The sequence below is a fragment of the Brachyhypopomus gauderio genome, chromosome 15, assembly GCF_052324685.1.
Source record: "Brachyhypopomus gauderio isolate BG-103 chromosome 15, BGAUD_0.2, whole genome shotgun sequence".
In the NCBI taxonomy this organism is placed as follows: domain Eukaryota; kingdom Metazoa; phylum Chordata; class Actinopteri; order Gymnotiformes; family Hypopomidae; genus Brachyhypopomus; species Brachyhypopomus gauderio.
In genome coordinates this window covers 20888070-20907473 of record NC_135225.1, presented here as the reverse complement: position 1 = coordinate 20907473, position 19404 = coordinate 20888070, and the positions used below count along the sequence as shown (strand labels likewise).

General features: G+C 42.8%; 2 protein-coding genes across 6 annotated transcripts in view; both read left to right on the top strand.

The window, feature by feature from the left end:
* The window catches only part of LOC143476741 (uncharacterized), a 60442-nt gene that overhangs the window by 22746 nt on the left and 18292 nt on the right, over positions 1-19404 (top strand). The window lies entirely within an intron of this gene.
* olig3 (oligodendrocyte transcription factor 3) lies at positions 617-10370 on the top strand. Of its 3 annotated transcripts, XM_076975432.1 has the most exons (4): positions 617-1653; positions 6492-6578; positions 6674-6946; positions 8503-10370. In XM_076975432.1, the coding sequence occupies exon 4, from the start codon at positions 8872-8874 to the stop codon at positions 9643-9645; it is 774 nt and encodes a 257-aa protein (XP_076831547.1). In that variant the 5' UTR covers positions 617-1653; positions 6492-6578; positions 6674-6946; positions 8503-8871; the 3' UTR covers positions 9646-10370. The 3 variants fall into 3 exon arrangements, with proteins under 3 accessions (XP_076831547.1, XP_076831548.1, XP_076831546.1); XM_076975433.1 differs by lacking the exon at positions 617-1653 and having other exon boundaries at positions 6447-6578; XM_076975431.1 differs by lacking the exon at positions 617-1653 and having other exon boundaries at positions 6498-6946.

The window sequence follows — 19404 nt, the reverse complement described above, 5'->3', positions numbered from 1 at the left end:
GGATGGATGATGTGGTCACGTGGGACAAGATGAGGACCTCTGGTGGCGAGGAATCGTGGACTCTATTGGTCTTATTGTTTGGTATTAACATATCCGGTTTAGCAGTACTGTGATGCCATTCCTCACCACAGACTCATAACGTACGAGCTGAGTTTGAACAACGGTATTCATCGGCCACCCCGCTACCCAAATAAACGAACTATAACACCTACTACCATAGCGGCGCTCACTGATATTTTACCGGGTTTGAGAAACATTGATCCACCTGTAGCTCCGGAAGGACTAGGGCAGGGGTGCCCATTACGTCGATCGCGACCGTGAAGGAATGTGGGTAGATCGCATGACATTAAAAAGTAGTGGATGAATGACAGGCTATTGTCCATCTGCACTGACGGTTGTCTATTGATTGACATACATGGTAGCCAATCTGACGTCTAGGGATTGACACACGCAGGTAGCTGGTTCTTCCACACGCAGGTAGCACGCAGGTAGCAGGTTCTTCCTAATCCCCACCATCTTCGGGAGTTTTTCCTTGCCACTGTCACTTCTGTCTTGGTCATTAGGGATCTGGAACCATACAATAGTAAAGCTGCTTTGTGACAACATGTGTTGTAAAAAGCGCTATATAAAAAAATTTGACTTTGACTTTGACTTAGACTGTGACATTGCCACATGGTGAACTGTAACGGTATCTTCTGATTCAGTGAGGGAAATGATCGACTTTGCCTTCTTCCACCAGACTTTAAATTTGCCATTCTGATTCTAGTTCCTGCACAGTCCAACAAGGACTTTATCATGGAATCATGGAAGTCCAAGCTCTTGTCTCACATGTGTTCATGTGTGCTCTTTGTAGTTTTCCCACTTTGTTGATGGGGATTCCATACACCATTAAAGACCATGTGAGTCTTAAGAGTATACCAACCTGTTTCATTTTGTGTTGAGTAACTCTGTGTGCTTGAGCTTATTATTAGTCCAGATTTTTTACCAGTAATTCCACAAACAGCTGGAACAGGTGTTACATCATTATGAAATCTTTTATTCACCTTGTTCTTTGGCAGTGGAAATGTTTATACACATGTAGGGCTGGATCCTCATCCTCGCCTGTATTGTTGAAGCATCTCCAGAAGTCTCTGGGTGAAGGCCACCATTGTCATCATTGTTATTGTATAATCCATATAGGCTCATATTGATGGTAAATGATGACCAAACTGCAGCATATTCCCTCCCACAGCCCACTTTGAGGCTCTGATTAGGAGCTCTAATGCCATAGTAAAGGCCAATGGGAAGAAAGTGCACCCAGCCATAATTACTACTTCAAGCTGTGGTGAAGTCTGTTGATGTGAGAGGAAATTGCAGATTGGAAAATTGCAAAAAGTTTTTTACCACATTTACTATTGTTGCAAGCACCAGAAAATTCAAAGACAGTCCACATTAAGTAATGAGGAACTGACCCATAGACAATGGCAAAGTAGACGAACAAGACATGCAGGTTGTATCCTTCTTTCATTTCTAGTCATAATATGCTTGTATGTTCAAGTTGAGAAGCCCGCAATGCCAATTTTTTGGACTGATGGATTTTTTTGCAAGGATGTATATAATAGTGTTTCAGTCGTCTTTGTGCCAACATACTGAAAAATATCACGCCTTCAAAAGGTTTGTTTGGCAAAACTCTTTGATGGTGGATGAATTTTTTTCTGATTAACACTGCTTTGGGGATAACGTTCTTTTCCCAGGCAACCATTATGTTTCTGCAGAGGAATTTCAGAACATCCAGGGCATTATTGTAGACACAATATAAACACTGTTAGGGCCTGGCACACGTGCCACTTCTGCCTTCCCACTGCCCCTTTCACCTCAGTTTGGTGAGCGCTCATATTGGCGCTGTGGGGGTGAGACCTGGTGGAAGGCAGCAGGGACCAGTATCTGCTCATCGTCTGTGTGGATGCTTCTAAAATGTCCGTCAACGTCCTCTTTTTAGACTTTCGGAGATCTGCTTTTCTGGTTTGAGGAAAAGCCTATTATAAACGCAAAGGCATCTATGTATCATTCTGTTCTTGTGTTTTGCTTCTTTTTGCATTGCTACTTTAAATGCTCTGGGCCACTTCTAGAGCCTGTTGTAGGTGTTTGTGAAGGAGGCGCATGGCTTTCCTTTCTTTTGCTTTAGTCCACAACTTCTGTCTCTCATATTGTTGGATTTCCAGGAGATGACAAAATTAGGGCGGAGGAGACGTGCCTTTCACACTATACTTCACTATGTTTTAAGTCCAATAATTTCAAATCAGTCAATCAAGTAAAAGTGTGTGTGGCATGTTGGTGAGTTGTAAGGACTTGCACAGCTGAGTATTGCTTCGATAACAGGAAATCCATAAAATTTGGTGATGTTGTGGAGACATTTTGTCTCACTTATCTGTTTGTTTGTTTGTGTGTCTTTCTGTTTATTTAACAAAAAACTATTTTTTTAGCAACTAGGAGTTTTGGGTGAATATTTTGCATTCTTTAGCTACAATAGCACAGTAGCTACAGTCTCTCTCTCTCTCTCGCTTTCTTTCTCTCTGTGTGTGTCTTTGTGTGTGTGTCTTTGTGTGTGTGTGTGTGTGTGTGTGTGTGTGTGTGTGTGTGTGTGTGTGTGTGTGTGTGTGTGTGTGTGTGTGTGTGTGTGTGTGTGTGTGTGAGTCACTGTATCTTTGTATGCATTTCAGCAGTCAGGCAGAACAAAGCTGCTGTGTGCTTGCTCTATCAGTAATTAGATAAATGTTAGTTTAACTGCGGTAAACTCTACTCTGTCACTGACTGCTCTACCTGAAGAGCTAATGGCTCTTGACTAGTGAGTGCTAATGAGGTATATCGTGCCTCCCTGGGGAAGGGGCTGAGAAGTTGGTGTGGTGGGTTGGTGAGCTTATTGGGAGAGCACTGTGTGTTTGTATCTGTGTGCTCATGGTTTGTGTTCATTTTACATAGTATTCTCAGAGCCTTCCTTGTGTGCCACACACTGACAGTTGGCGATGGCACTCCTAATGTAAAACCTCCTTAGTAAAATGGACAAAATATGACATGGAATTGCAGTTAGTCACCAACCTGAGTTGCCTCTGTGTGTGTTAAGTTTATTTACTTTGTAAGCACTTCTGGGCATTTTCAAGAAATAAACTTTTTTGGAGAAGATGTAATGTGTCAAAAGGGGAAGCATTGACAATAAAACACAGAGTGGTGGTGCCAGTGTATTGAGGCCTGCAAACATGATGTTGTCTCTTCCACACTGCTGAAGTTCCTATTGACACTTAAACTGAAGAAATGTTCTGTACAGAAAACTCAGGTTATATTGGTTACCAATGATTAGGGGATATAAGGATAAAAATGACCTTGACATAATTCTATTTGGGCCTTAGTAGTTTTTGTTCATTTTTAGCAATTTTGGACCATTTTAGATTAAATGCACCTTTAACCATTTGTACCCTTTCATATGTCCTTGTTTATGAAATAAAAAAAGAAAACAATAATTTAAAGAGTTTAAAGATTTAAAGACTAGGATCTCATAATAGCAGATTCATAGATTAATGAGAAAATGTAGAAGAAAAGCTACGTGGTTAAGAGATAGGACTAGGGTAGGTATACTTATGACTTGTTAGCGAGGCCAGGCTGGTAAAAGAACAATGCATTAAGGGGTATGAAATCTCCCTGACTTCTCTTCCAGCCTTTAGCTCTGTAAGGGAGGGGTGTCCTAATAGGATGCAATAGGACAGCCACATTTCGACAGGTCATGGTAAAGTTGCGATCCTCCCACTGGTTTTACTGGGTCACCAGGGGGCTGGAGGGGGAGGGCCTGAGCTCAATGGGAGCGATCAAGGCCGTTGACATATCTGGTGGCAGTGAGCCTGGGGGAGAATGGGCACAATGTGCAGACGTCTGAAGCACCCTCTCCGGCTACAAGTCCAGGCCCCTTTTCCGCTCCAACCGCTGAGACGTGGCGGTTTGAGAGCCCAGTGTCAGGTAGGGCGGCGAGGGAGCCTTTCCGCTTCGTCGAGCTGGTGTGTCCGGTCCAGCCGAGTACCTCGGACAATGGCTCAGGACAATCAGGCTTACGAGGGCACTTGTGGTGAGGCAATGCAAGGGCCACAGCATGCAGAACAAGAGGTGTGGGGTAAAAAAAAAAACGGAGCCAGAGGAGAAAGGAGAGTTGATGCTTCTCTCACCCCCCAGACAGCTGCGCACGCTCTTGAAAGTCCTTTGGTAAAGATCATGATGTTTTTTTATATATTCTTCTTACTTTACTCTCTCTCTCTCTCTCTTTCTCACTCTGTCTCTCTCTGTCTCCCTCTCTCTGTCTCTCTGGCCTCCTGTAAGTTCTTACTCACTCTGCCTTACCTCCCACCTCGCAGCCCAATGGCTAATGTGTAATTAATGAAACAACCTCCCTCAGATTGACTCACACAATGGGTTGAGCAGGCGCTTCTCGGGACGCACAGGCGTGAAAGCGCAGAAGGGTCTGGCCCCTCCCTGCTTACATGTAACCCTGCCTTGGCACAAAGCGCCCTCCCCTGGGTCCGGCTCAGCCCGCAAAGCTTACATATTAATCCCTTCTCCCCCGCTCCGAATCTTGCCGAGGCCTGATGCAACCCTTCATTTTCTGGTCATGTGCACCCATTGGAAGGGGGGCGCACCAGACACCGGGCGACATTCAAAGCAGAATGGGGGGCTACCAAGCCGAAACGGAGCCTGAAAGGCACCTAAAAGGAGCTGACTGATTGTGGCTGCTGAAAGGGACAGTTAAAACGAGGCGGGCGAGGGCAGGTCTTGCTCCGCGGGCCCGCCCCCACCGACGTGGCGGACAGGCGGAGAGAAGGAGCCTGGCTGCGAGGTGCAGACCTCTGCAAACGCAGCCTGGGACCTCCCAACCATCTGGCAGACTTGCGCTAGCAGTGCCGTTAACGCCACGAGGAAGCCCGAGTGCAAAGCCGCCAGCTTGTTCGCAGGGAGCCGAGAGAGAGAGAAAGTCGCCGTGATATTACACGTGTTGATACGATTTCGTGCGCCGTGCCAGTTCTTCTGATACAAAGGATTCGAGTCTTTCTTGTGGGAGTTTCTTTAGGGCCTTGCTGTGGTAGTAGCTGACAGTGTGGACGATTTGCTTCTCTACCGTTGCCTTCTGTCTTCCATGGTGCGCATGAAATGCCCAATGACAGCTTTGAAATACAGAACACTCAGTTTCACTGGCAAGATAACTGGCAGCTCAAATGACTTCAGAACTTTTCTGTTTAAGGAAGAACATAAAGGTGCCAGTTTCACACTGAAATGTAAATTTCTTTTTTTTTTGCCTAATTAATGCAAATGTCTTCTTTCAAGAAAACAACCCTCAAAATATTCATTAACAAACACAATTTCATTGTAGTGTCCCTTATGAGCGTTTTAATGAGCAAGTTTCTTTTGTTTTTTGATCACAATGATCCACTGATCTGAAGATTTGTTTACTTATCATAGCAGAGTATAGAATCATAAGGCTCAAACTTTTACCGAAATATACTTTTTGTCAGCGTTAACGTGGTACTCTGACAAACTCTTTGTAACACTTTAATGAAATATGTAAAGTTATAAAAGTCATAAAAAAACAAGTGATTATTGTGATAAAAAATTTAATATGACTACTCTTATCTCACTGCACATGTCCTGACCTAAGTTGTATCAAACTGAAAGTCAGTAACAGAAAGATCAGAGTCTGTGTTACGTGGACACAAACCCCATGCCAAAACTTATCGCATTGTTACAATTCTTAAATACTTTAATAGTTCAGCTGTAGTTTGGTCTGAGAATGAAATTCATTGTCTTTGACTGATTAACATATGGATGTATGTCTTTATATCTCACAGGATAGTAAGAATACATATAGTTTGACTGGAGCAGCACTCTGAAACTGAAGATTTTTGGAATTGCATTCAAATTGCCAGACAGAATTTGCAAACATTTTGTTTGTGTTGTGTTGACATAAACAACAACATGCCTGAAAAAAGAAACAGCTAAACAGTCCCTTTAAATCAAAGAAAAGGAAGTCACAGAGTCCAGAGAGTCACACACGCAGGAACGTTTCACTGCGGTGTCTCTCGTAAGCAGGGCCATACCCTAACTAAGTGCAGTGAGTGCTGCTCTACCTTGGGTGAGCAGTAAATTATCTCTAATCCACGCCGGTGTAATCCTGCCCTCTGACACGCTGCCCTTTGTCTGAGAGCACTATGCCTGGGTAAAGATTCTCAGGGAGGGCCACAGGCTGGCCCATGCCCCCTCATGCTCCCCCAGCAAGTTTCCCTTAGACTTGGTATATATATATATATATATATATATATATATATATATATATATATATATATATATATATATATATATATATATATACATGTATGTGTGTGTGTGTGTGTGTGTGTGTGTGTGTTTTTTATGGATGGATGTGCATTGCAAGCACATTTGTATTAATTGCCTTGTTCATTTGTTTCTGATTTACTATATAGGTGCTGTGTGAACTGACTGAAATGTAAACAGTTTGTCCATTCCCAAAGGATATTAACTTACTCAAATGTCTCTGAGTAACTACATAGGTAACCCTGCCTCTTTCGCCCAAAAGATTCTTTGGCCTAACCACAGTGCTAGGCAGACCAACCGCATGGATTTAAGCTAAACGTCTGTTTTGAAGGAGTCGGGAGCGTGGGGAAGAGGTGGAGCGCGCAGTGCCGGGATAATGGAAAAGCCGGAGTCTTTAGAATGGATCGGCCACATTAGAAGCTACCTGCTGGGACTGTGTCGCTGACTAAGGAGAAGCTTGAAAACACCCGTACATTTGGGCCACTGGCCCGGTGCTACAGATAGAGCCGTGTGGGCCCAACAGACGGCAGGAGGGTGGGAGTGTGTGCGTGTGTGTGCATGAAGGAGGTCGTCCTGCTGTTTGGGTTTCCTTCTCAGAGCAGCAGTGAGTAGATGACACCCCCGCCAATCTACATCCATGTAATGATCACCTCAGCCCACACCCTCTTCTCCGAGCCCCTAGGCTGTCCCTTCTGCCTCTCCTCACACACTGAGACATTTTTCCACATTGGCCGGATTAGGAACACTTTCACTTAGATCTATGTGGTCGCCCCCACAGACAAAGAAACACTTGGGGACAGGATTACTAGGATTAAAGGGGATTCACATATGTCCAGTTCAAGCAATTGGTATTCAAAGCTTTACACTTTCAAATGCCACCAAGAGAGAGCAAAGAAGTCCAGCGTTCCTCTGTGCATCGCAGCGCCTTCATGAGGAACGCTGGCATTGCTGCTTCTACAATGGCACTCTGAATACACATTTTCACTTTTTTTTGAGGGGATTTTATTGCTGTGGAACACCAAAAAGAGTATGACTGATTTGTGTGTGTGTGTGTGTGTGTGTGTGTGTGTGTGTGTGTGTGTGTGTGTGTGTGTGTGTGTGTGTGTGTGTGTGTGCGTGCGCGCGTGTGTGTGCTCACAGTACTAGATTAATGAAGAAATCATCAATTTCTACCTTGTCTAAATCACCAAGAGTTTGGTTAATTTGATGTTCTAGTTATCATATAAATGATTCAATCTTATTGAACCGGTTTATAAACTAGTCTAGTTGTTCATTTGAAATACATCCAGGTTCAAGTAAAAAAAACAGTGTTCTTTAAAAAAATATATAAAAATACTAAAAATACAATATAAGTATATATATATTGATTTTAATAATTTTTCAGCGATATTCAGGTCATGGGTAAAACAGGGTGACGTGTAATAGCGTCGCCACCGTCCTATATTTCCCTGCGTGCTGCGATTACGCGGTCACTCATTCGTGGGCGGAAAGTTGGCCTAAATGAGTATCGCTGAATAGGCAGATGAAAAAACCGAGGAAAATTTATTTGCGTTGCTCGACCTTAAATTGCTTGTGTACAAAAAATAAAAATAACTGAGGTGGATTAACTCAAGTTCTAATTAGAAAACTATTAAATTAGGCCTATATGAAACAAGCAATCTGCTACTACATACCCAAGCTGCCAACTTTTACAGGTAGGCATCGACTTTTAAAAGAAAATTAAACCCGTCGCTCAAAAACACAATAGCTCACGAATGAGTCTTCTGAAAATGCAAAGATAATACAGGTGAGTTTAACTGAATTCTGTCACATACACGGCTTCAGTATTTTAATAAACCGTTTAATAGAACAGGACGAATAACGGTATCACAGTATAATTGCTAAAATGGAAAAAAAAATTATTAAATAAAAAAAAATCAATAATCATTTAGTATTTATAATAGCTAGTATTAGTTAGATATATGTTAGATTAATTTCACAGTTCTTTATGTATGAAAAATACTAAAAACATTAATTAAAACAGGAAAAGATTTTACATAACCTGGTCAGTGTATCAGAGCCTTCATAACACAAGATACGTTGTGAAGTGAGTTGACAAAACTGACCCAGTATCATTTTTAAAGTGTTGTGGAGCATTTTCAAGTTGCCTTGGTTTCACAGGATCAAGACTGGAGTGTTCCCCCATGGTGGCACTACAATGAATATGAATAGATACTCCTTTGGTCGATGGGACAGTCAAAGCGCAGCGCCCTAGATAATGGGCACGTCATCCTAACAAGGCCGTTATGAATGGGGGGGCTCCTTTTGTCCGGGCTCCGTCAGCGCTATAAATACGCAATCCTGTGATACCTCGCCACATATCACCATGTGCAACCCCGGAACCAAATAAGCCGGGCCACACGGTCCCTGTTTCGGCTAATAACAAAACTTACTGAAAGAATAAAGGACAGGCTCCAAAGAATCAGGTGATCAAGCCGGAGTGAGTGAGGCAGGGTAAGAGACAACCTCCTACCCATCGGAAGTGATAAAATGAATTCAGACTCCAGCTCAAGCAGGGCTTCCTCGCCAGATATGGATGGGATGTACCTCCGAAACCACCTACCAGACGGACGGGTCGGTTCCGTGTCCTCCACACAGAACGAGCTCGCCCAGAAGATGACGAGCGAGCACATCTCCAGGAACGGGGAGAAGACACCCGTCGGCAGCAAATACAAACTCAAGAAGCAAGTCACCGAGGAGGAGATCCAGCAGCTGCGCTTGAAGATCAACGGGAGAGAACGAAAGCGGATGCACGACCTGAACCTGGCGATGGACGGGCTCCGCGAGGTGATGCCGTACGCGCACGGACCCTCCGTGAGGAAGTTGTCCAAGATCGCCACCCTTCTGCTGGCGAGAAACTACATCCTCATGCTGACCAGCTCCCTGGACGAGATGAAGAGGCTGGTGGGAGAGATTTACGGCGGACATCACTCCGCCTTTCACTGCGGAACGGTCAGCCACACCGGCGCGCACGCGGCCAGTCCCACACACCAGGTGCACCCGCTGCTCGGGGGCGCGCTGTCCTCGTCCACGCCCTCCACCTTATCCAGCACGCTACCTGGACTTACCTCCATCAGGGCGCCCCACTCCTTAATGAAAACCGCCCCTACGCCTCCACTCCAACTCGGCAGTGGTTTTCAGCACTGGTCGGGGTTGCCGTGCCCGTGCACCATCTGCCAGGTGCCTCCACCACCACCACACGTCCCCATCACTTCAACGGGACTGACGAGACTTTCCTCCGAGAACAAGGACGTCATGAAGTAATGGTGCACTCACAGGACTATGGTGACAGTTGTCATCGTGTAAATTGTTTATGGGCTGGACTCAAGAGAACTTGCATGATATCTTTGTCTGTTTATTTGTTTTTCCCCCCCTCACGATATCAGAATTCCCTCCTTGTAACAAGGATCTCGTCAAATGACCAAAAGCATTGAAAGGTAACTACTTTATGGTTATTTGACATATGCGTAGCTTATACTTAAACCCCTGTAAATAATATGAGGGCAAGAAGACTGCGCGCGTTCGCCGGAGAACGTTCTATCGCCTAACGTTAGGCGGCACGTCACGCGCTTGGAGCGCGCGCGCCACAAGGGTGCACGTGTTGAACGTCAAGCTGGAGGGAGTTGCATGCGTCTGTATCTTTTCGCAAAGGGAGTCATATGAAGAATGCCATGCGTTCCTTGTAACAAGGATTGTTGAGTTTTCACTCAAATTGAAAACTTGTCGACTGTGTAGTTTGAAAAAGTGATATACGTTTTTCGAAGATTTCATTTATTGGATTTCATTGAAGTATGAAAATAGTTGAATTCTACGTGACGTTATTCTGTATGCATTCGTGTCTTTAATTGAAGTTCTTGAGCATGACATCAGGCTGAAGCAGTTTCTAACCATGCTTCTTTTACGGAAAATGTTTTCTTTTTCCAGAGACTACCGCCGTCTTTATTTTTGTACATTCTTGATGGTAAATGAGATATTTATTATTGATCAGTGATTCTGGATGAAATTTCAATAAAACCATTAGAGTAAAAATACACTGTTCTGTGATTTGTGATTTGCAATGATGCTACTTGATTAGCCTTTTGGGAAAGGTTAATTGACAACAAACGTCTTGTAACCAAAAAGTATTCAAATTAGCCTTTATATAGCTCACATTTTGAAGACATTTAGAAACTAAACTGGTTTTCTGGTTAACAAATGATCGTTTACCAGTCTCGTCACAGTAGTTTGAATAGGTTAGCTAATTATCGGTTAGGCCAAATATACTTAAAGATAGGCCTACATCTACTTAAATATTTAAACTGAATGCAGAGTTTAAATAGTGTTCAATAATAAGGTAATAATGGTTAACAATACACAGTATTTTTCCTATAACGTTTTACCTCACTGTTTCTTTTTACACAAAACAAGAACAGATCGGATCCACAGAACGTCCATACAATCGAAGAAAAAAAGTTAAAACAATTGATTGAAAGTTAAAACAATGTGCACTGAACGAAGAAATAACTTATTTATAGGCATGATACATAATATTAACAAGAAACAGCGTAATTGTAAGTATAGTTATCCGACATCTAAAAATCTAACCCTGGGCCCATATTCTCATGCAAATGTTCCATCTTAGTCTGGCTAAAAACAAAAATTAAAACACTGCCTTTAGTCTGGGGAAAATTTCAGAGACTATACGCTCAGCAAACTTAGCCTAAGACCTCAGTAAACGTTTATTAAGCAATTTTAAACGTTTATTATTTGTTTAAACAAGTAAACCTGAAAAAGTTTGCCTACCCATAATAATGCGAACTAAACCTACATTGTTGTTGTTGTTGTTGTTCTTCTTCCTCTTCTAAGTAATAATAATAATAATAACAATAACAATCCTAACGAATGGTTTTTTAAAAAGTAAATATGTATTCAATATGTATTATTATTAAAACGATAATAATAGTTCTTAATAATAATATATTGCTGCTATTGTTATAACATCAATTATATTATTAATAATAATAACAATAATAACGGCGATAATAATAATGATACTGATTATTATTGTTGTTGTTGTCACTGTTATTATTATTCTAAACAATACCACCACAATAGTACCATATTTACCACCTGCATCTTCATCATGACAGTATGAGCTATTGTAATATAGTTTAAAATATAAGATCTACATTTGGAGAGTTGATTCATATCGAAACTGTGAACTTTTGAAATACATCAGTTAAAATATTTAATTGAATATTTACTCCTATAGTGAATAGGTCATACGGAAAGTAGAGCATCAAACATCAAACTGCACTGGACCGTGTGGGAGACGAAGCCAGTCTCCTGGGTCCTTTCACACTGATCAGACAGGGAACAGCTGAATGTATGTTTGTGGAGATTACAAGTTAATTGTTCATATGGGAATGCAGGAAAAAAACATCAGAGAGCGCGTGCAGATTACAGGATCCTAAATGCAGGAGATTATACATGCAGGGTCCCATTCTTGGGACATGTAAATGAGGCAATGGATTAAAAACCCCTTTGCAACTTTTCGGTTAGAAGCTCAAGTTCTTTTTATTTTAGTAACTGGAAGATGTTGAACGTCTGAATAGGGCGCTGTCTTTACTCCCTGTTACAGGGACTAGACGGGCCAGACAGATGGACCGAGAATTATGAAACTTCTTTTCCAGTTCGAAAAATTAAGGGACTTAATATTATGTTATTCTTACTTTGAAATGTAATTTACAATTTTCGTTGAACTAGAATATTTCACATTGCCAATGATAATCGGTACTTCTGTGAGGAAAGTAGTAGGCTATGCCATAAATATATATGCCGCGGCCACGTTGAACTGAATCCTTATGTCACACTCTTTTTTTTCATAACCGCAAACCCATTTCAGAATGCAACACGATTTCAAAACACTGCGTGGATGCACTCCGAGAGACCACGTCATCTGATCGTTTTTTTTTTCTCGTATAGGCCGACTATTCTTGTTAGTTTTAGGTGCATGTCGAGATTTTATGGCATTTAAGTTCAAGTCTGTGTATTTACAAATCATGCAATCACCTGTTGTTGTAGGTGGAATGTGTGTCGTTTAAGTTTGCACCGAATTACGATTTTCCTTTCAAAACTGCAAATACAGAATCGTGAGTCTTCATATAAATTTTCTTACGGGTAAATTAGACGCTCTCTGTGTTTTTCTCGCTCTTTGTTTCGTGTAATCACGATTTGGTGGTGAATAAAATCATTCCCTGCTGGAGCTTCATTAACCATTTTCACTGTCGCGCTAGAACGACACCGTGACAAGATTTGTTTATTGTAATACCTGTTTAATTCTCATCTTAGTAAACTTTAAATTCCTTTCAGAGTATCTCTCGCACATGTTGAAACTTAGAGAGCCTGCGATTATAATGTGTTTAGCCATGCGTTTTAATAGTTATTTTTTTCGGCAAGAATGTTGAGAGTGAAGCCCATTTTAGTCACATAAATTGTTATCTTGATTTGAGACAGAGCTCAGATGTCTTACGAGTGTCTGGTAATCTTGAAAAATCAGATTCAACTGAACAAATCAGTAACTAAGTATTGTTAATCAAGTGACTTAATATTAATGCTTTCAGAATCAACTCTTGTGCGAATAATGCTGGAGAAGTCTTCTGTGGTGTTTCGTCGGCTTTCAGATATGTCTTTTGAACCTTCAGTAAGGAGGTTAAATGGTGTACATGCATCCACTGATACATAGTAGAGCAGCCTGCCAACCCTTAACTCGTGGGTGGGGTTGGGGAGTGGGCTTTGGGTGGGGGCACTTGTGCTGCTGGATAATTTTCTTGCAGCCGCAGCCGAAAAGACAGCTCTGATAAGTGGAGCCCCTTCTTTTCAAACATGACAAATGACCAGTCCTTGTCAGTGGACACACCTGTTACTGGAAGCACTCGAGATTTTACACACAGAGAAAGGCCCGTATTGCCGTCCAGCCACTCAGAAGTCCCCAACAAAGGCCATGGGTGCTAACAATGTTCCTGGCTTGGAGCTAAAGAGGACCTCGTCAGAACTCAACTTGTGATGGGCAACACCGGGGGCAGCAATTGAAAATAAATTTGGCTTGAATAAGGGCACGGGGGCCCACCGGAGAAACCCGCGAGCCACGGCTGCAACAAAAGCAGTTGTGGGATAAGTTATTGACTCCTCTGACAGGATGAATGCAGTTCATTATGCCCTGCCAGTTACACAGTCGTCCACATCCCGGCCTGAATTAGGCGGCAGGTGCAGGAGCCATTTTGTGGCTTCCCCAGGGGGACAGCCTGAGGCCTGTCATCAGCTGATTTCATAGACAAATGTTTGCACCGTACAGCCAAAACAGAAAGCATATTTCCATCATAAGAGCGTTTTGCAACAGCCATTAGCCGCGCCGCTCATTTGCATGCTAATTGTGCTGTTAACGGGGTAAACGTCCTCACTTCCTACTTTCTGTACTCCATTGGTCAGGTCTGAATCTGATACTTTAAATGGTCTTCGGTTTGCATTGGCCAGGTAGGTTGTAAAAGGTTTACAGTTTAAGAGGATCCTGCTGAATGATCTGTGTATAATCTAATTTCATGGAGTCTGAGGTACCATCAGAGTTTTGGAACAGGGTTTGCCTTTAGAGCCTCGTCAAATAAAACTCTGCCATCACTGCCATTCTGCTCGAGAGACCAAGAATTTTTGTTACAGGGGCCTAAACTGCAAGAGAGTTTACTGCTCTTCATCTGGACAAATGCTGGTGCAACCGCAAACCAGATGACTAAGTGAATTCCAAACTGTGCACATGTGAAAAGCAGATCCTGGTCCTGCAAGCCGAAATACAGCATCCAAGTCTGCATTTGGTTCAAGCTTTTCACTCGAGAAACTGTGACTACAAGGAGCGTTAGGCTCTGCAGTGCTGCACGCCCTAATATCCTCCCACTGTGTCTGACAGATGGCGTTCACTAGTTGGCCATAAATGGCTGTCACCGAGTGTTTGTCTGTCTGCCAGTAGCCTATGAATAAGGGACTCCCTAGGAGAATGTTCCTGCCCTGACATCGCCGCAAACTAACTGTCCTTGATTGTCAACCACCACCACGTGAGGCCCTCGCACCACCCAGCCTTCTGGTCCGAGAGGGAGAAGGTTTCAGGGGAGCAGGTGTGTTCAAGGGAAGCGCATTGAGTTCAATCGCATGCCAATGTGTGATCCAAAGCCACCATGGCTAATGTCACCCAAGACAAGCATCTTCTCAAACAGTGAAGCATTCAGCGCATAGCACTGAAATTCTGATATCTGGATTTGATATCTGGATCTGGGAATTCTGATATCTGGATCTAAGTGAAGGTTGAGGGACTGTGGTTTTACTAAGGTGATCAAGCTCATGCTCATGCTTGGTTCTCCGTTTTTGCTCAGTGGTGCTGAACACACAGAAGGTTCTAGAACATTCTATACAGTGATGGAGGCAGAGGGTCAGCAGGATAGACGCTTGATGTCTGTAGGCCTTAGTCAGTGTGCCAACTGGTCTCCTGGCATAAGGCACCATGACGCTGGCCCTCACGGTGGGAGGTTCTGTTTGACAAAGTGTGGCAGATGCGAGAGCGGAGTGATCAATGGGATTAAATGAGAAAACAGAGAGGCGAGGGAATGGCTGACTGTGCGCACATAATCCAGCTTACGTGCAAGAAATACCTCCTACCATAACCAAATACCTCCTAACATAACCAAATACCTCCTAACATAACCAAATACCTCCTAACATAACTAAATACCTCCTAACATAACTAAATACCTCCTAACATAACTAAATACCTCCTAACATAACTAAATACCTCCTAACATAACCAAATACCTCCTAACATAACTAAATACCTCCTAACATAACCAAATACCTCCTACCATAACCAAATACCTCCTAACATAACCAAATACCTCCTAACATAACCAAATACCTCCTAACATAACTAAATACCTCCTAACATAACCAAATACCTCCTAACATAACCAAATACCACCTAACATAACCAAATACCTCCTAACATAACCAAATACCTCCTAACATAACCAAATACCTCTTAACATAACCAAATACCTCCTAACATAACCAAATACCTCCTAACATAACCAAATTCATCGCAGAAGCGAGAAACACGCACTGAACACCAGTTGCTGTCTGTGGCAAAGTAATCTAAGTAATGTGAGACGGTCCCCGATAAGGCGATTGCATGAGTTACTCAAGAGGTACATTTTCTCAGACAAATCTGATTGACTGAAAGTGAGAGAGTGACTACTTAATCAGGCACATAAAGAGGAGTCGCAGGCACTCATTGCTGGTGCGTGGAGCTTTGGAGATGCCGGCTGCTACCTCTGTCTACTGTGGAGAGGTCTTCTTCACAGCCGAGGAGCTGACAGCACAGATACCTGCACTATAGGACAGGTGCAGATACTGTAGAATGGCAATATGTGGCAAGGCGGTGAGGTGAAACTGCTAGATCACTAGATGTTAAGAAGTGAGAACCATCACAGTTGTGGTAGCACTTAGATGTGCTACTACTAAGGTTGAGTTCCACTTTGATGGTATTAAGCCCGAGCAGCTTCCTGTCTGATGTGGCAGTGGTCAACTGTCAGAACCTCTTCATTTTATTACAACTTGGGTATGTTGAATGTACAAGGCCACCCTCAATTAAAATATGTAATGTTTTTTTCTAAAAATCTAGTAATTTCTCTTGTTAGACTAAAATGAAATACTAAAATATTTTAATATAAGCTTTATGTTTTCATAATGACTGGATTCTTATGCTTCCATGAAGAGGCTATGGAGATTTTCCATCAAGTTTTTCTTTATAAATATAAAATTAATGTCATATTTGCAGATTCAGGTTCTAAATATAGAATGGGGATGCACTACTAATCGTGTCTCACCGGAGTCCTTTTTGGAAGCCTCGTGGTGAAAACATCTACGCCAACCATGTGGCAAAGAAAACTGGTCACAGTTGGTGATTTTTGATCATTGTTATACCAAAGCAATGAAGAAACAGCTTGCTGTAAATCTAAATTTAAATATAAGATCGGGAGCTTATTTTTGCTTCTTATTTAACCTGCTTAACTATATCGGTATTCTGTTTCCATTTGCAGGATTTTTATATGTAAACGTCAATATTCATATTGCACCTCCATTGTAGGCCTCGGGAAAAATCTACAAACTGTTCATACGTCTGTGAATAACTTATAGTTATAAGTCACATCACCTGTGTTCACTATAGTGTGTATGACTCCATTACAGCTGTTTGTGAAAATGTGTGTATGTGTGTTTTTAGTGTGTAAGTGGAGGTCTCAGGACACCGGAGCTAATTATAGTGTGCGCTGTTCACTGGTGTGAAAACAGAAGTGACAGCAGCCGAGGTCCACCAGCATGACTGTGAGCCCCCGGCGTCCGTCTGGGTCTGCGCCATCATATGGACAAATCACAACTGATCTGGGGCTGTAATGGCTGCCAGATGTTAACGCTTTGTACTCAATAGCTCTCTTGAGGGCTCACCTAATCGGAAAAGAGGCATTACTGTGGGGATGCATGCATGTGTGTGTGCGTACACACACACACGTGTATGCATGTGTGTCTGTGTGTGCATGTGTACATATGCCAAACCTATGTAGGTGCCCCTGGTCTAACGAACTTCATAAAAGTGAGATCAGAATCATGGAATGTAAGAAGCATATATAAGTCTATCCTTTCAACTTTATTCCCTATATGTTACTATGCAAACCAGGGCAACACAGCACAACACATCTATCTGTAATACAGATATCTGTATCTGTAATTCTGCTATTTACACAAACCACTACAGTATTTAACTCGATTGCATCACTTTTAAGTGTCTTTATAAAATAGTTGTCTGCACAAAAGCCCCACGTGTTCAACCAAAATAAAAGAGAATCCCCCTTCCTCACAGTTGCTAACAAGGCAGTGCTACAGTCATGCTTGGAGCTGTGTTCAGAGGGCAGTGAGGGGTGTAATGGCATGGGTAGAATAACAGGCTGCTGTGTTGGGGGATACAGCAGATGTTGGGTTAGCCGTGTTGGACGCTGAGATGGCACAGCTGGTCACAGGGACACTCGGGGAAGAGTGCAGGGCAGGTGGGAAACGAGTGCACATTATTTTGTTCTTGTGGTCTTTGCATTTGTTTTAGCAGTGGGTTGATGTCAGTGCTGCATACCGATAACTAATATTTTTGTGCTGATACTAATACCAATAACTGAGGTGTTGTACATCTGCTGTGTATTTAACGCTAACCTGCATGATAACAAATAGGGCCATATAGCTGGAAAAGCTTGTCTCTAGCATCGTTTCCAGGTTCAGTTTTGTAGAATCCTGTGTCATCATAGATCACGCTAGTGTCTGAGAGCCACTAACTAAAGACCACTCACCTTGGCAAGCCAGTGAGACAGAGAGACACCCACAGTTCATCTCAGTTTGAGGTCTGTTTCATAGCAGGAACACACACACACACACACGTATGAAACTCTGCCACTGCAGGAACAGGAAATGCGTAAAGGTGGCAGCTGTCACTCTTGTCACTCAAAGCCCCTCGTCCGTTCCAAGCCGCCGCTCCTGGCACAAGGGGGCGGCCCATCTGTCCCGGTACCGCCCAGGGAGGGCTGGCCACAGCCTCATTATCCCATTAGCGAGCCATTACAGTGGCCGCCATGTGAGGCCCCCTCACTGCTGGAGCCTAATGTCACTGGGGAGTGCATGTGAATATACACTCCACACCCCCAGAGCTGACACTCCGCCGGGGGGGGGGGGGGGGGGGGGGGGGGGGGCCCTAGTGCCATGGGGCCCTGTTCTAAACATAAAGAGCCAAGATGGCACCCTTATGCAGCCAGTTGCTCTAAACCACACTGCACAGCGCTGCTATTTATATGCACATCTGCCACAAAACATGACACAGCACATGGATTCATTGGGAGTGCTGTAGAAGTCCGATGCTGCGATGCACAACGTTAATGTCACCAGCTCATCAGTAATAATTGATGATATATCACAAAGGAATTTCTGGTTGAAGTCCAAGGGCTATAAATATGGAACGTGTGATAAGGCATTCATGTCCAAATATATGTGTATAAATATAAGGCAGAACTTTGTTTATTTATTTTGTACATACTTAATTTCAAATCTCTTTCCTAGTCAAAGAGTTAGAATTATTTCCTCCAAAACAGGAAACTGGCACTACTCAATTAAGAATAGTGATCGCTATATTAAATTCAAATATATTGTTTTACTTTATATAATATTATTATATTACTTTATATAAATATATAATATTACTTTATGTGTAATTATGTAGCATGCGATGAAACTAATTCCATATCATAGTCAGTGGACAATGAGCCCAGAATCAATAAAGACCATAAATTGTTTTTCTTTCCATTTTATAGCACCTGGGAGGTTTTGAGCCTGAGGTTTTAACCCCATTTTTTAACCCCATTTGAGGTTTTAACCCCATTTTCTTTTCAAACTCAACTATAACAGCTGACCAAATTCTGTCCACATGCACTCTTAGTGGTGCTGGAACCCTAGTATCACATTCACCATTTGATTAGATCAGTCAGATCTGTCAATCAGAGTAAACCTTCCTCTCCATCTGTCTTTACCCACAGGGTCAAAGGAAAGTGATTTCCTCCCATTAGCAACTCATTAGAGATGCAGCAGTGTGCCACTTTCTACTGGTTCCTTATTCCACTGGAGACCATTTAAATACCTGTGCTTGGCTTTGTGCACTAGCCCGGCCCTGGACTTCGGATGACCACTGTTATGCAGGAAGTCAAAGAGGTCTGGAGAAGGTTGCTCAGGGGTCATCCATCACCCTCTGTCAAAAGGGGGTGGTGGCCTCCTGGAGAGTGCCCGCCCTCTCCCTTCCAAAAGGCTGAGCCCAACTGTGAGGGTGGGGCAGTTGGACAGACTGCTCCGCCCTCTTTACTTTCAATGTTTGGGTAAGAGGTTCCACTGAATTAGACCGATTTAGAGAGTCGCCTACTGTTCTTA

What these genes read in the sequence shown, in the direction of transcription:
- olig3 (XM_076975432.1), top strand. Translation starts at nt 8,872, where the DNA reads ATGAATTCAGACTCCAGCTCAAGCAGGGCTTCCTCGCCAGATATGGAT.